The sequence below is a fragment of the Notolepis coatsorum genome, assembly GCF_963971535.1.
Source record: "Notolepis coatsorum genome assembly, chromosome: 20".
Taxonomy (NCBI): Eukaryota; Metazoa; Chordata; class Actinopteri; order Aulopiformes; family Paralepididae; genus Notolepis; species Notolepis coatsorum.
In genome coordinates this window covers 987,310-1,003,696 of record NC_140184.1, presented here as the reverse complement: position 1 = coordinate 1,003,696, position 16,387 = coordinate 987,310, and the positions used below count along the sequence as shown (strand labels likewise).

Here is a 16,387-nt window from a genome sequence, read left to right as displayed (position 1 = left end):
TCTTTTCAAATTATTTTTAAAACTTATCTTACTGGTTATCTGAGTAAGATGTACTGGCAGTTTATTCCAATATGACATGGCTCTATATAACAGTTTTATTTGCTGCATTGGTTTTTGGTAGTAGCAGTGTGAACGTTTCCCTACAGGCATGCCTAGTATTATACTTATGTCGATCATGTGTACATGTTAGCTGTGAATACAAACAGATAGGCTCTCTTGAGATATATATATTCCTCGTGAACAAGATCAGGCTGCAATCCAGTCTGTCTTCCACCTTCAACCACAACAGCTTGGTATGCATCCCCTCCACACTGTTTCTCATTGAGCAGTTCAGGGCCAGTGGAAGTGGACTTGGAGTGACCTTAGCTATCTTTCACATTTGAGGAAAAACACCCTCACTTAGACATAGATTAAAAATATGACGCAGTGGCTTTGCTACAATTCTGGCAGTTTACCATCTAAGTTATCATGACCACAATCATAACTGCCAGTTATGCATTCATCTTTGTTCTCATCGGAACAATAGCCGGGTCCCCCCCGCCTCCTCCTGTGTAGTCATCGTCTCCCGCTCTGCTCCTTCGCAGCTTTTGTTGTGCTGTTGTCCCGTTGAGAAGGAGCAGCTGACGCCGAGTGGTTTGACCCACCGAGATGCAGAGGTTGAAGGACTGTGCACATTTATGTTGCTACTACTAGGGGTTTTCACTGGGTGGTCTTTTTATTTTATTTTTTATATCATCTATATGATTGCGACACTGGCCCCTGTAAATATCCTAACCCAACCCCCTCCAATGTACAGTAATAAAAACAAGACAATGTACACGTAGATAAACAACAAGTATAAAAAAAAACAGATGTGTGTGTGTGTTTGTGTGTGTAATCTCCTTTGTAAACTGCAGAGACCACTTCTCATGAATGTGGGGATTTCATCCGACCCGTGTCGCTGTAGATAGATACTGCTATTAGCAGCTTCCCCCGCTGCACTCACACCTGCTGCTTTCTCTTTCTGATCCAAGGACATGGGCACCAGGAGAGATTTCAGGGTGCCGATACTGTATCGATACAGGGACGCCAAGTATCGATATTTAATTATTTATTATTATTTAATTATACAGTTTTTAAATTTCTTATAAGGAAGTTGCATTGTTCATTTCAATACCTGTAATAGTACAGTAGGTCACACACACACATGCATTCAGTTAAGTTGGAATATGACTGTAATACAAACAGTTCAGTTTGTCAGGTACATGCAACACAGATTACAGTGTTTATATCTGTCTGCTTGAGAAAATACCATGTTCTGCAATAAAAATTATTGAAGTGAGATGAGCAGACTGAACTTTATTTTATTAGATAAAACATGTTGACAAAGTTGTACTTTGCAGTTGAAAAAAGGTAATAAATTAAATTTGACCAAAATAAAAATAAAAAAATTCCGCAATACTCAGCGTATCACGATATATTTAGTATCGCGATACTATCGTATCGTGACGCAAGTATCGCGATAGTATCGTATCGTGAGGTCTCTGGCAATTCCCACCCCTACAAGCTGGTCTCTCCACAGCAGATGAAGTTATATATTTTGTTAAGTATTGGACATTTAGACTTTTTATTCAATTCATCTTTATTTGGAACTTGTTCTAAATATCCACAATGTACAGTATTTGTAATGTATATTTTTTGTTATTTGTTGTAGGTCTCAGATGAGCGGACTGCAGGTTTACAAAGGGGGGGGTGGTCTCTCTCTCACTCACTCACTCACTCACTCACTCACACCATGCTCAGTTTTTTCAGGGTCCTCCATCGGTCCTTGAGGTTGGCAGCGGTGCGACCCACAAAGGGGTACGCAGACTTTATCTTGGCCCAGTTTCCTTCACCGAACTTTAACACCCCAGCTTTCAACATCTCGGTCTCCTCAGAATTCCACATCTGCAACCAGAACAGAAACACGACCATGTGATATAACCAGGGAATGACAACTTTCTGGTTATCGTGGCACATTTAGGCAAAACCAAAACCCCCATCAGCACAGTAATTATTATTTGGTTACAACGTGTAATGAGATGTCGGCCTGCTGAACGACACCTTCATGATTTAGAGAAAACGTGTGATGGCACCACCTGGGCTGAATTGATATTTGATTAAAGTTGCTGTACTCTGGGAACGGCTGCGTCGCTGTAGATCTCGACTGGAATGATACTCCGGTTCTGAGAAAACCTCTCACTGGTCAAGATTATATAACCTAACATTAGGAACCTGGAACAATGCCTACAGTGTAGCTAATCTACTGACCGGCTGACCCTTAATAAAAGGTACATATTTCATTGTAATTAGTGTATATACTTGACCACATGGTGCCCAGTTGTACAGCCCTGGCCTCTCCCCCCCTCTCTCTCCATGGCAGACTGGCTGCAACCCACTGTGTACAGCATGTAAAGCAGTGCAGCTACTGACCTTCTTCCTGGGGCTGGAGCCCCGAGTGCTTCTGTCTGCTGCTGCTGCTGCTGCTGCTGGGAAACAAGACCAGTTAGAAGACAAACTAATGTGAACAAATAAGTTATGAAATTAATAGAATAATTAAATGTACCACTTATGTTGAATAATGACTCCTCATCACTCCATGTGTCCCTCTCTTCCTCTGCTTTATTGAACAGCTGTTTCCTGTGTAGAGCAAGGTGTACACAATAATTTATTATTGAACAGCTGTTTCCTGTGTAGAGCAAGGTGTACACAATAATTTATTATTGAACAGCTGTTTCCTGTGTAGAGCAAGGTGTACACTAATTTATTATTGAACAGCTGTTTCCTGTGTAGAGCAAGGTGTACACACTAATTTATTATTGAACAGCTGTTTCCTGTGTAGAGCAAGGTGTACACAATCATTGCTTGAAAAGATTACTGTAGTGCCCCCCCCCCCCATTCTAGAGGTACTACAATGGTACTACATTCTAATCTAGAGGTACTACGGTGGTATTACCAACCATTTCTCCTTGGAGACCTCCTTCAGGGTGGAGTTCATTTTAGGAGCTGACCGAGCTGACCGTCTACTCGGAGAGCTGTCCGATGAAGAGTCTGCAATAATCAGCTTCTCACTGTCCGATGAGGACCTGCAAGAGGAAGGCGTGTTCAGGGCCATCTTCAATGAGGACCTGCAAGAGGAAGACATTAGAAGTCACCAGAAAGAGTCAAAAGAAGATCGGTGATGCAGCCTTTGTAAACTACGCCCCAAAACTGTGGAACACGTTAACCAACAACATTTTTTAAAAGGCAGCATCTCTTTACCAAAACATTTGACTGACTTTACACTATTATACTGTACTATTTCTCTGTGATTGACATTGCACTATTTATCTATTTTTTATTCCCCATGTTTTTATGTTTTTAATTTTTATTCTCCTTTTATTTTATATATCCAAGGATTTTATAGTATGTCTCATTCATGTCTTTTACATTCTACTAAAACTGAATCAAACCATAAACAAGGTGGCCTGTTGGGATGTTAGATCCTAATGTGAAAAACTGTGATTTTATAAGTCTGCTCATTTTACTTATTTTTACTTTTATCTTTACGCCCCACTATCCACTGGGTGCATACTATAACCTTATCATGTTTTTTAACAGATTACAGAAGCCTATTGGAACGTGAGGTTCTGATATGAATTGATTAATATATCTGCATTATTTTATCTCACTTTATGCTTTGCACTCGTAAATATGACCACATCTCACGATTCTATCCTCACTCCACTGGCTCCCTGTGCACTTTAGGATTCATTTTAAAATTATTTTATTTGCTTTTAAAGCTCTTCATGACTGGGGGGAGCTCCAGTAGCTCACCACGTACCGCAAGTGCTATTTCAGCGCCGTGGACAACCGCGCTCGCGCGGATCTGGGGCTGAGCGCGTTCGAATCCCGGACGGCAGCCGTGCCTTTCCCAGAGTGTCTACCCCCCCATCTGAACCCTTTCAGCCTGCTTCTGTCGGTCGAACTTGACCAAGTAAAGTTAAAAAAAAGAAAAAAAAAAAAGCTCTTCATGACCTTGCCCTACCCTACCTCTCTGAGCTGTTGCAGTTCTATGCACCTTCTCGCTCTCTCAGGTCAGCTGACCAGCTGCTCCTTGTGGTGCCTACAACTAGGCGTGAGCTCAGGGGGGACCGTGCTTTCTCCGTTGTCGCCCCCAAAGTGTGGAACGAGCTGCCGCTGCAGATTAGGCCTCATCACTGCCCCATTTTAAAGGCCTCCTTATGACCCACCTTTTCTCTCTGGCTTTTGACACCATGTAGCTTGTTGATTTTATGATCTTATTGTTGTATCGTTTTGTTACTGTGTCCTTTGCTTTTAAATATTTTGTAAGTACTCTGATCTATTTACATTTTTATTGCTGCCTATGTTTACCCCCCCCTTTTTTTTCTCTTTTTGGTACTCCTGTTCTTTTTTATCTATTTTTTGTGCTGCTTATAGTTTTTTTAATATGCTCCCTCTGTACAGCACTTTGTGCCCCTGTGGCTGTTAAAGCGCTTTATAAATAAAGTTGGATTGGATTGGATTTGCTCTTGCCGCTTGTTTTACACTGATTTTATGTTTTATTTCGTACTGATGTAAAGAACTTTGAACTACAATCCCCTGTATGAAAGGTGCTATACAAATAAAGGTATTATTATGAGCAGGGACATCTTCAGTGAGGACCTGTTCAGGGACATCTTCAGTGAGGACCGGACGCGTGTATCGCTTCCGCAACGGAATTCGGTTTCCTGGTTCCTCTGATTGGCCGCGACCCCCACGTGACCCGCCCCCCCTATCCACCGCGCGCGGCAGAGACCATGCGTATAAATTGAGGAAGCGAGCGCGTCCGCGGCCGCTCTCTGCCGCGGTGGATAGGGGGGCGGGTCACGTGGGGGTCGCGGCCAATCAGAAGAACCAGGAAACCGAATTCCGTTGCGGAAGCGATACACGCGGACCGGACCAGTCTTTTTGACACATGGGTTCAAAGTTATTCTTCCCTCGATACAAAAAGCAACATGCCCTTCTTTTATCATAACCTTGTACCGTCACTGAAGAATGTGGTTATTATTCACAAACACATGTTGACCCGTTACGGGGGGGCAGTCACACCCATGTGGAGGTCTGTTACGGGGGGGGGGGGGGCAGAGACTTACTGGCAGAGTGGCTTGCTGGCCTGGCGCTTGCGGGGCTTGCGTGTGGGCGTGGTGCCTCCAGCCAGCGGACTGAGAGGGTCCTCCTGACTGATGGCTGCCGGCGGCTGTGCAGACTCGGTGGGGCTCCTGCAGAACAAGAATTCATGCTCAGTTCAACGGTGTTTTTCATTTGACACATCGGGGTGTTTGTATTGTGGCCCTATAACAAAAAGAGAAATGTTACAGAGCAATATGGGGAAACGTACTCCTTGGATCAAACCCGAAGTTACAAGTCTTGGTGTTATAATATACTCAGACCTAAGCTTTAAATCACACATCAACAGGGTGACAAAACATAATATTTCCACCTTAGAAACATAGCTAAGGTATAGCCGTTATAAATCAAAAAGACGCTGAAAAACTGATCCATGCCTTTATCTCAAGCCGACTTGACTGCTGTAATGCACTTCTCACCGGCCTCCCAAATAAATACACAGAACGACTCCAACTCATTCAAAACTCGGCAGCTAAGCTACTAACTAGAACCAAGAGGAGAGACCACATGAGTCCAGTATTAGCTAACCTACACTGGCTTCCGGTAACATTTAGAATCTATTTCAAGGTCCTCCTCCTTATATACAAAGCACTAAATGGAACAGGACCAAGCTACATTGCAAATTCTCTAGTCAACTATGTGCCTCCTAGAACATTGCAATCATCTACTACTGGTCTATTGAAGGTTCCAAGCCACAGCCTAAAGATAATCGGGGATGCAGCCTTTGCAAACTATGCACCAAAGTTATGGAACACACTGGACATTAGGGAAGCTAGATATCTAAATATTTAAAAAAATGAGCTAAAAACGTACCTCTTCACCATAGCCATACACTCCGCTGTTGATTTGACTGTAGCACTATTTTACTCTGTCCATTATATTTTATTGAACTGCACTGTTGCATCATTTTACTATCTATTGTATTCTACTATTTTATTGCACTGCAATATTTTACTCTGTCTATTGCTTTTTATTACAGGTTCAAAACTGTCAGGCTTTAAAACTGTGTAGGACCCAGGCCTAGAACTGCACCCTGAGAGGCAGGTTTGCCCTGAGTGGGAGGTTCAAAGGGTAAAATCTTAGTGGGTATCAAACAGGAGGGAAGACTGTCAGGTTTTAAACTGTGGATACCAAACAGAGAAGGTAAAGACGACTTTAAACTGTTTAAACAGTAATCCAGAACTATTTTATTGCACTGTAAAAAACTGCTTTTATATGTCTGCACTTTGTGCTCATTTTATGTCTATTCTATTCTACTATTTTATTTCACTGCTGCACTATTTTACTCTGTCTATTTGATCTTACTCTTTCTATTATTGTCTATTTTTAAAACTGAATCAAACCATAAACAAGGTGGCCTGTTGGGATGTTAGATCCTAATGTGAAAAACTGTGATTTTATATGTCTGCACTTTATGTGCTCATTTTATGCCTGTCTTTTTTCTGTTGTGAAGCAATTTGAGCTGCAGTTTCTGTATGAAATGTGCTATACAAATAAAGTGTATTATTATTACAATTATGTTTTCAGTTCATCCTTGATGAAAGGATGAAACATTTGAACAAATTCCACCTGGCGTTCCTGAGATGATCTCGTCGGTCCAGAGAGCGGGACGGCCGTGAGGTCAGTCAGGTCACAACGACCTCCTGAATCACTGCACCATCATTACAAAACTCACAGGATATGTTTCATAACACTGTTGACCCACGTCTGTGAAGGTATTTTGAACTCGCCCAATAGGGGGCGCCACCAGTTCCAAACATTTACATTTAGTAATTTAGCTCAAAGCTTTTATCCAAAGTGACTGAACACTTTGGGTGCCAGCTATTACCCGGAACCGTCTGTAGCAAGGCCACCACTAGTTAGATAGGGAACGGTCACCTTGTTTGTAGAGCTATAACTATATTCTATATTATAACTATGGATACAATACCATGGTAATTTGACAGTAAGAACCTTCCGTTCAAGATGAGCAAAAGAAATAATTTTTTCATCCATACATTCCCGTTTTATACCGTGGTGAATATAAGTATGGTTTTAGAGCGGTCTAGGGTAATTCCTGGGAGGTTGGTAATAGCCCGCAACGTGTTTCGTTTTTTGATGCTTTGATCGCCACCAACGGCATACGTTGTGGAGTAACGTTACAGTAACACTTTCGGATCGCAATGAAGGCATGCTTGGATCAACGCAAGATTGATATCATATAGCCCTTACCTTGACTAGGATGTACCCCAAAAAGAATATTCCAATTATCTGATCGCCATTCCAAGTATTGATGTCCATCATGTTGCCAACATAATCCATCCCACAACACTGATCAAGAGTATTTGATTCTTCTCAATCCGCTCGTCTTGCCCGGAGAAAAAGAGCAGAGCCGCACCCATATAATCGACGCACATGTGTGTGTGTGTATAAATGAATGAACCTAAATATGTAATTTGACTGATAGATACACAAAATGGGTTTATTTATGTTGATTTAATTTAGTTGTGTTGATGTTTCCATTTTTGCTAAATGGGTATATTCTGTTTGGTCTTACGCAATAAGTCTATCGGTGTGTTGGATGTGTGTAGGGGCAGGTATATATAAGAATCTTTCTTCTTCCTGTTCCTTTCGGCCATGGGATTTGGTGAGTTATATTAATATGTACTGTTGGACTGTGGTAATTCCATGTACGAATAAATAAATGATGATGATGATGATGATGATGATGATGATGATGATGATGATGATTACGAACGATAACTGATTATAAGGTCAATGAACTCAACTCCTTTTACGCAAGGTTTGGGGCGAGCAGTGGCGACGTTAGCTCACCGGCTAGCGATGCCACTGACACGCCGGGGGGAACACACTCTCTCGGTGACGGAACACAGCGTGAGGAAAGCGTTTATGGGAGTGAACACTAGGAAAGCTGCAGGCCCAGATGGGATAACAGGACGAATACTTAAGTCCTGTGCTAATCAGCTAGCCCCAGTGTTCACCACTATATTCAACCTATCCCTGGCCGAGTCCGTGGTGGCTGCCTGCTTCAAGGTGTCCACTATAATCCCTGTACCAAAGAACACCTCCCCAGCAGGCCTAAATGACTACAGACCGGTGGCACTCACCTCTGTGGTCATGAAATGCTTTGAGAGGCTGGTCAAGGACCACATCTGTGCCTCCCTCCCTAGTACCATGGACCCATTGCAGTTTGCATACAGGACAAACAGGTCCACTGACAACGCGGTCGCCCAGGTACTGCACAACACCCTTTCTCACCTTGACCGTCAGAAGGGGGGCTATGTGAGATTGCTGTTCATTGACTATAGCTCAGCGTTCAACACCATAGTCCCCACCAGACTGGTTGACAAGCTGATCGATCTGGGTCTGAACTCCGCCCTGAGCGCCTGGATCCTGGACTTTGAGTGACAGGCCACAGGCAGTCAGAGTGGGGGGACATACCTCCAACTCAATCACCCTGAGCATCAGGTCCCCCCAAGGCTGTGTTCTCACTTCTCAGCCCCCTGCTGTATTCACTGTACACACACAACTGTGTGGTCAGGTTCAGCTCCAACTCCATAGTAAAGTTTTCGGACAACACAGCGGTGGTGGGGCTGATCTCTAACAACGACGAGAAGGCCTATCGGGAGGAGGTTGATGTACTGGCACGATGGTGCCGGGATAACAGCCTACTCCTGAACATTGGTAAAACCAAGGAGCTGATCGTGGATTTTAGGAGAATACAGCAGGGGACACACAAGCCACTGTGGATAAACTGGGCTACCGTGGACAGGGTGAGGAGTTTTAAGTATCTGGGAGTCCACATCACAGAGGACCTGACATGGACAACACACAGACACTGTGGAAAAAAAAGGCGAAACAGCGCCTCTATCACCTGAGACAGCTAAGGAAGTTCAGAGTATCAGGGAAGATACTCCACTCCTTCTACTCCGGGGCTGTAGAGAGCATTCTGACTGGAAACATCACTGCCTGGTTTGGAAACAGCACGGCCCAGGACAGGAAGGCCCTACAGAGAGTGGTGCGCTCAGCAGAATGGACTACGGGTATTGCACTACCACCACTTAAAAAAAAAAAGATTGTATAGTAGTTAGTACTAGCAAGTATAGCATATGGACATAGAGTAAAACTGTATATTGTATAGTAGTGTACATAGGACCCAGTGCATTTAATTCGTAGCTCAACATTGTATTGCTTTTATCTCAGGACATGTCTATTTTATGTCTACTTTATCATCTTCTACTTATTTTATTTACTATTGTATTCTTGCACAATCGAAGCGGGCATGGCCAACCGCATTTCACTGTATGCCCTGGTATGTGTGATAAATAAACCTCTTGAATCTTGAAACTCCTACACAGAGTGTTGCTTCCCAGCCATCCCATAATCACATACACTCCTACAGAGAGAGTTGGATGAGTATTATAAATAAGAACTGGAAAAAAAAGGTTATTTAATTTCACGGTGTCCATAGAAACGACGATGAACGGTGGTTATTCCATAACCCTAGTTAGAGGATTCCTGGCCTAGCGTCTTGTTATATATCATAACTGGCCAATGAGATAACCTCTTATCTCCACGCACCTAGCGTGCATGCGAAACAAACAAATGCACCCACTTGCACGTGACCAAGCCACTCCCATGCGTCTCCCTATATGACGCCGGAAATGGTCACGATGGTCAGAAATTAATGGTCAGAAATTACACAATGTTGGGTATTCGCCAGAAGTTCACCAGCCCCCGGAACCTTCTCGGTACATCCTAACAGCGCAGCGGTCCTGTCCTGGGTTTTCCTCGTCTCGTGACAGCGGACCGAGGGACGTCGCACGACGGTTAGCAGTCGAGCTAAGTCGTGCACAGGTAGGGCCTGCGCTATCAGGCATTGATACTAGCATGGGTAATACTGCTCGTTGTCTCGTGAGACAACCGAGTGATGTATTGGCGCAGGGGCGGGATATTTGGGAAAACATGGTTGCCATGACTCTCTTTTGGGTGTTTTTCCAAGTATCCTAGAGCGCGCAGCTAATGCTAATGCTACAATGTTAGGACGGCGTTCCCCATGTGCCCCGACGGGGTTGTCACCACTCTTCCCTCCTCTTAACCGTTTCATTGCTGAAGGTCAATCGGTGTCTAATGTGGGGGGTTTTGCTGAGGCTTATTTACCCTTTATACGGGTGGATGGGCTGACGACAGGGCGCAAGGCAGGTGTGCCATGCTTAGAGGGCCAGGTAGCATCGGTCCTTTGCCCTGGCATGGTTGAACGGTATCCCACCCGGAAGCCGACGCCAGAGGGCGAGTCGGCCCGGCAGGTGGCTGAGTGGGCTGATGAAGCTTGTACCGCCGCGGGACGGAATTTAGCAGCAACCAATAACATTGCTCATTTGGCTGCTTTTCTGTCCACAATGGTGTCGGGTGGTGGGGCCTTAGGGCCAGCCGACGTCAAAAACATTGAGCGTGTTTTTGAGGTTATACAGCTTTTGACCCAGCCGCAAGCTATAACCGCAGGGAGGGCTAGGATGCTGTCAACACTTGTTCACAGGCATCTTTGGTTGGAACAGTCTCCCCTTGAGGAGGAGAGAAGACTTCCCCTCCTCAGGGCTCCCCTCTCCGCAGAGGGACTTTTTGGTCTGTCCGCAGGGGCGCGGGCGGTATTTGACCTGGGCCCCACACCACGCAGCCAGAGGTGAGAGCACGAGGCCCCCGACCGGCTGCCATGTTTCCCCCGACTGAGATACCCTGGGCACAAAGAAAACAGGTGATCACAAGGCCGACAGCCTCGGCGGCCGAGGGATCGGCTACATTAGATGAGCACGCCCTAAAAAAACTTCGCCATCTAGCTGTGTCTAGCACGCTCTCCGGTTACTCCCCCCCGCTACGCTACGGGACACAGGGCTCTGATTTGTTCCCTTTGGCTGCGGGCCGCGTGCTTTCAGTGAAGCGCAAGCGGCCCCACGTTTCGCTTCTCATGGGGACAGGGGCTGACACCCAGTTGCTAGCTAGGCCTGGGTCTGCCTGTGAGAATGCTGTGCTGTCAAGCGGCTTCCACACCACACGTTCTGCGTCTGTGTTTGGTGAGCCTGGTGTTGTGTCTGTCGACGGAGCAGGGTTCCCTGTATCTAAAAAGGGTTGTCAGCGGGGGAACTCTAGGCCCAGGAGGTTGCAGCGTGAGTTCCCCCAGCCCCGCCCTCGCCAGGCCGGGTATCACGTTAGTGCCTCCCCCGACCGGAAGACCGGCGGTGGTCAGTCAGGCACGTGTGGTTTGGGTGGTAGTAGTATCACTACAGGGCTACGGTGTGTAGGGACTCACCCTATCGGGCAGTGTGGGGACCACACGCCTTGCATGTCCAGCAGCAGAGCAGGCTATCCTCAGCAGTCCATGCCGGGAAGATGCTCAGCGGGGGAGCTTATGTGACCAGGGGTGATGGCCGCTCCCCCCGTATCAGACCGGCCCTTTCTGTCGGGGTCCCCCCTTGGGTGCGATTGCCTCGTTGGTAGAGTCAGGGTGCGATATCCCGGCTTCGCGAGACGCCCTGCTCGCGCGGTTGGCGAGTCCAGGGAAGGCAACACACAGCGGGTGGGACCGGGCCTCCTATCTACGGTTCCTGGCGGGCCAGCGCCAGTTGGCGGCGGGTGCGCTTTGGGATTATCATCACGTATGGCTACAGCAGTGCCATATGTCGAGGTGGATGGAGAGAGCGCTGAGGCGGGGGCTTGTGTTGCAATTTGCACAACCCCACCCTCCGTTTTTGGGTTTGGTACAGACCCTTTTGTCAGGGTCCGCAGCGGTGACAGCTCTGGCCGATGAGATCCAATCTCTGTTGGCGAAGCAGGCCATCGTTGTGGTCCCAAGGGAGGACGCGATGTGTGGCGTTTACTCCCGGTATTTTCTGGTGCCCAAGAAATCGGGAGGTGTCAGACCTATACTGGACCTGTCCGCGTTCAATCGGCTGATTGTGGCGAGACGGTTCAGAATGTTGACGTCAAACACCTGCTAAGCGCTGTCAGAGTGGGAGACTGGTTCACCTCCATAGACCTGAAGGATGCGTATTTTCACATCCCGATCTTCCCTCCTCACAGGAAATTCCTTCGCTTCCTCTTTCAGGGCATAGCGTACAAATACCAGAGGCTGCCGTTCGGCTACTTTCTGGCCCCTCGTACATTCACCAAGTGCGTGGAGACCGCGCTGGGACCTCTGCGTCGTCAGGGGATACGAATTCTATTCTACCTCGATGACATTCTGCTCCTCAGCCGGTCAGAGGAGATCGCCAGGTCTCATACCAGGCTGGTGGGTGAAATTCCTCACCAGTCTAGGTTTTGTTGTAAACTGGGAGAAGAGTACTCTTCTTCCCAGTCAACAGGTGGAGTAATTGGGCTTGGTTCTAAGCTCAAGGCCCATGAGGGCAACCCTCTCAGAGCGGCGGCGAAAGGATATTCTCAGCGCGCTCAGGAGGTTCCGTCCTGGCAGGATGGTTACGGCACTGTCCGTGATGCGCCTGCTCGGTATGATGGCATCTGCTAAACTTTCAGTTTAGCTGGTCGTCCGTACTAATACACATTGGCCGTATTAGGGGGTGGGAAACTGAAGGGTGGGGATCGGGCGTTGTGGACAGCGACTCCTACAGGTCGGTTGGTGCGCCTGCGCAGTAGAATCAGGAAGTGTCGGGGGCAGCGTGAGCCTCCCACGCGTTACTCCTCGCCACTGAGAGATCGAGCTTCGCAGGTGAAAAGATGCGACTGCTGTTACCTCAAGTACCGGAGGGGACTTGTGCTATGTATGACTTAGTCCACATTGCAGCCGGCTTGTGGGAGGCAAGAAACAGCGTTCGTGACAGGGGAGGGTTGAATTGGATGATACGAAATTGGGATGGGAGAAAATATAGAAAATGGGAGAAAAAGTGGATCAAAAAACAAAAAAAAATAGGTTATCTCATTGGCAGAGCGAGACACTCAGCCAGTATTCATATAACTAGGTTATGAAATAACCTTTCGTTTCGCCTATTGGACTATGCTTGCGCCATTGGACTCTCACTGAAAGAACTTTGAATCACGCACCTATCACTGACCAGGACACGCCCACTACCTGCAGCAGGGGGCGTGGCCATGCTCTCCCTTTTAAGTCACATTTCACATAGAAAAGGTCATCATTGCAATAGGGTATATCTGTAGAGCCGCAAGCCCAACGTCTGGGCGGGGCTTCGGGGCTTGTACTCTGCATGGGCGGGGCGTCGGGGCTTGTACCTTGTGTTGCACTACTGCGCATGCGGATGAGGGGGGGGGGGGGGGGGGGGGGGGCTCTCTCGCTCTCTCTCTCTCCCTACGTGTTACTAGTGCAGACACGTGTTACTGGTGCGACGGACTTTCGCCTTGTTTACTACTTTCGTCTTGTGTTACATTGGACTTTCGCCTTGTTTACTACTTTCGTCTTGTGTTACATTTGTGATTGATTGATTGATTGAAAATGAATGGGTACAATACAGTACAGTACACACAATTGTTAAGGGGATGCAGACCAGAGAAAGACTATGACATACACAACATACATTTGTGATTGATTGATTGATTGATTGATTGATTGATTGGAAAGACTATGACATACACAACATCGTCTTGTGTTACATTTGTGATTGATTGATTGACATTTTTATTAACAGATTGCAGAATGGGTACAATACAGTACGGCTCAATACACACAATTGTTAAGGGGATGCAGACCAGAGAAAGACTTTCGTCTTGTTTATCAGGGTCCCCCATTTTCAATTCATCATAACATATATGACATACAGATAGACAGTACTACTGCTACATCTAGGGAAGAAACTGTACATTGGAAGAGGTTGGGTAGGTGGGGAAAACTGTACATTGGAGGTGGTTGGGTGGGGGGGGGACTGTGCATTGGAGGGGGTTGGGTTTGGACATTTAAGTTTGTGACATACAAGATATGCAAATATGGTTAGAGATACATAGATGGAGAGACTGTTATTAACTGGTTAGAGTTACATCAGAATCAGTAAATAAGAGGTTGAATAAAATTATATGGGATATAAACTAAATATAGCACATATATAAAAAATAAAATAGGAACAGGCCAGGGCTGTACAACTGGGCAGATGTGGTCAATTATATACACTAATTAAATGAGTAACAATGCAGTGGGCAAGTATATAGTCCAGTAGGGTGTGTTAATGTAACACAGTGGGGGAGTGTCAGTGAGGATCCCGAGCCTTGTTGATGAGGCTCACTGCAGAGGGGAAGAAACTGTTCTTGTGGCGTGAGGTTTTGGCCCTGATGGACCACAGCCTCCTTCCAGAGGGGAGTGTCTCAAACAGGTTGTGACCGGGGTGGTAGGGGTCAGAGGGGAGTGTCTCAAACAGGTTGTGACCGGGGTGGTAGGGGTCAGAGGGGAGTGTCTCAAACAGGTTGTGACCGGGGTGGTAGGGGTCGGCCACAACCTTACCTGCACGCTTCAGAGTTCTGGAGAGGCATACAGGTCCTGGAGAGATGGCAGGTTGCAGCCGATCACCTTCTCAGCAGAGTGGATGACACGCTGCAGCCTGCCTTTGTCCTTGGCTGCAGCGTACCATAGTGTGATGGAGGTGAGGATGGACTCAATGTACCTATAAATACTAACTAGATAGTTGATGATAAACATTTAATTTCATTATCTGAAATATTCTAAAATCTAATTGTTTTACCCCGTGCACCCCAGACACAAACTTTTTTTTTTACAATTTTAATAATTTTCTAGAGGTTTAAATTGCTGGGGTGAAATTTACCTCAAGGAAACCAAATGTAATGTAAATTGTAAATTTGAGGATAGCAGGATGTTAAATGCACACAAGATTACTTTAGCCTTTCCTGAACTAGACATTATCAAACAGATCTATAAGCAGATGTATGGATGTCTGGCATCTTTATGTCATGACAGCTGCTAAAGCCTCTTTCGGTTTAATAATAATAATAATGGATTGGATTTATATAGCGCTCTTCTCTGACTCAGAGCGCTTCACAGAGTCCATTATTCGTTCATACACAGTCATACCGGGCTGCCCTGAGGCTGTGCAGGGATTCATGGGAAAATAAACGGGTTGGTACGTAATGGGCTGCTGGAGTTAAAATGACTTGTACCTGAGGCCTGCCGGGACACATGACATCAGTGGTGGACCACCCGTCACCTCTCACTTTACCATGACCGCACATAAACCTGGTACACAGGGGAGCTCCAGTAGCTCACCACGTACCGCGAGTGCTATTTCAGCACCGTGGACAACCGCGCTCGCGCGGATCTGGGGCTGAGCGAGTTCGAATCCCGGACTGCAGCCGTGCCTTTCCCAGAGTGTCTTCCCCCCCATCTGAACCCTTTCAGCCTGCTTCTGTCGGTCGAACTTGACCAAGTATAAATGCGATAAACGTATAAAAGAGCCAGGGAAATGGCCAAAGTTTAAAAAAAAAAAACCTGGTACACAACATACTTGTTCACATATATAATTTTTCTTCCACTCTAAAGGAAATATCTCACATACAGTAGACCCCCCCCAGTACTTTGTGGAGACAAAGATGGGAGGCCCGTCTGTGGACCTGATGAGTACCAGTCTTCTCCTCAGACATATAAAATCAGTTTTTCACATTAGGATCTAACATCCCAACAGGCCACATTGTTTATGGTTTGATTCAGTTTTAGTAGAATGTGAAAGACATGAATGATGTGACATACTATAAAATCAGTTTATTTACAGTGCAATGAAATAGTTCTGGATTACTGTACAGTTCAAAGTAATGTTTACCTTCTGTTTGGTATCCACAGTTTAAAACATGAGTCTTCCCTCTTGTCTGACACCCACTCTTAACACATTAACTGCCACGCTTCTATCCATCAATGTATGATCATTGCCACCAGTCTAAGCCTATGGAGATGTTCACCTTCTTTGCAGGGCTATAACTTTTTTAATTGTATTGCTAAATTGACATTACTATGGCCCATTCAACATCGATTATTTATCGTTCAGGATGTAGGAACGTTATACTTTTTCATTCATATGAAAATACCGTCTAGAATATAAGTTATATGTTGTTATATGTTATCGTTTTCTGCAGTAATTCCTAGAACGCTAGTTATAGGCCTAAACGCATAATATAGATTATCGATTGCAGTTTATTCGCGATACACGCTATATTAAAAAATCCAACTGAATACGATCCTAAACGT

General features: G+C 45.8%; 1 protein-coding gene across 1 annotated transcript; it reads right to left on the bottom strand.

The window, feature by feature from the left end:
• Positions 1–1,519: 1,519 nt before the first annotated feature.
• LOC311247273 (telomeric repeat-binding factor 2-like) lies at positions 1,520–13,286 on the bottom strand (the record flags this gene model as incomplete). The annotated part of the gene is made up of 7 exons (XM_084337633.1): positions 1,520–1,926; positions 2,452–2,507; positions 2,585–2,658; positions 2,979–3,146; positions 5,154–5,279; positions 8,002–8,098; positions 13,265–13,286. 7 exons carry the CDS (start codon positions 13,284–13,286, stop codon positions 1,768–1,770), a joined length of 702 nt encoding a protein of 233 aa, XP_084193759.1. The 3' UTR covers positions 1,520–1,767.
• Positions 13,287–16,387: the final 3,101 nt, after the last annotated feature.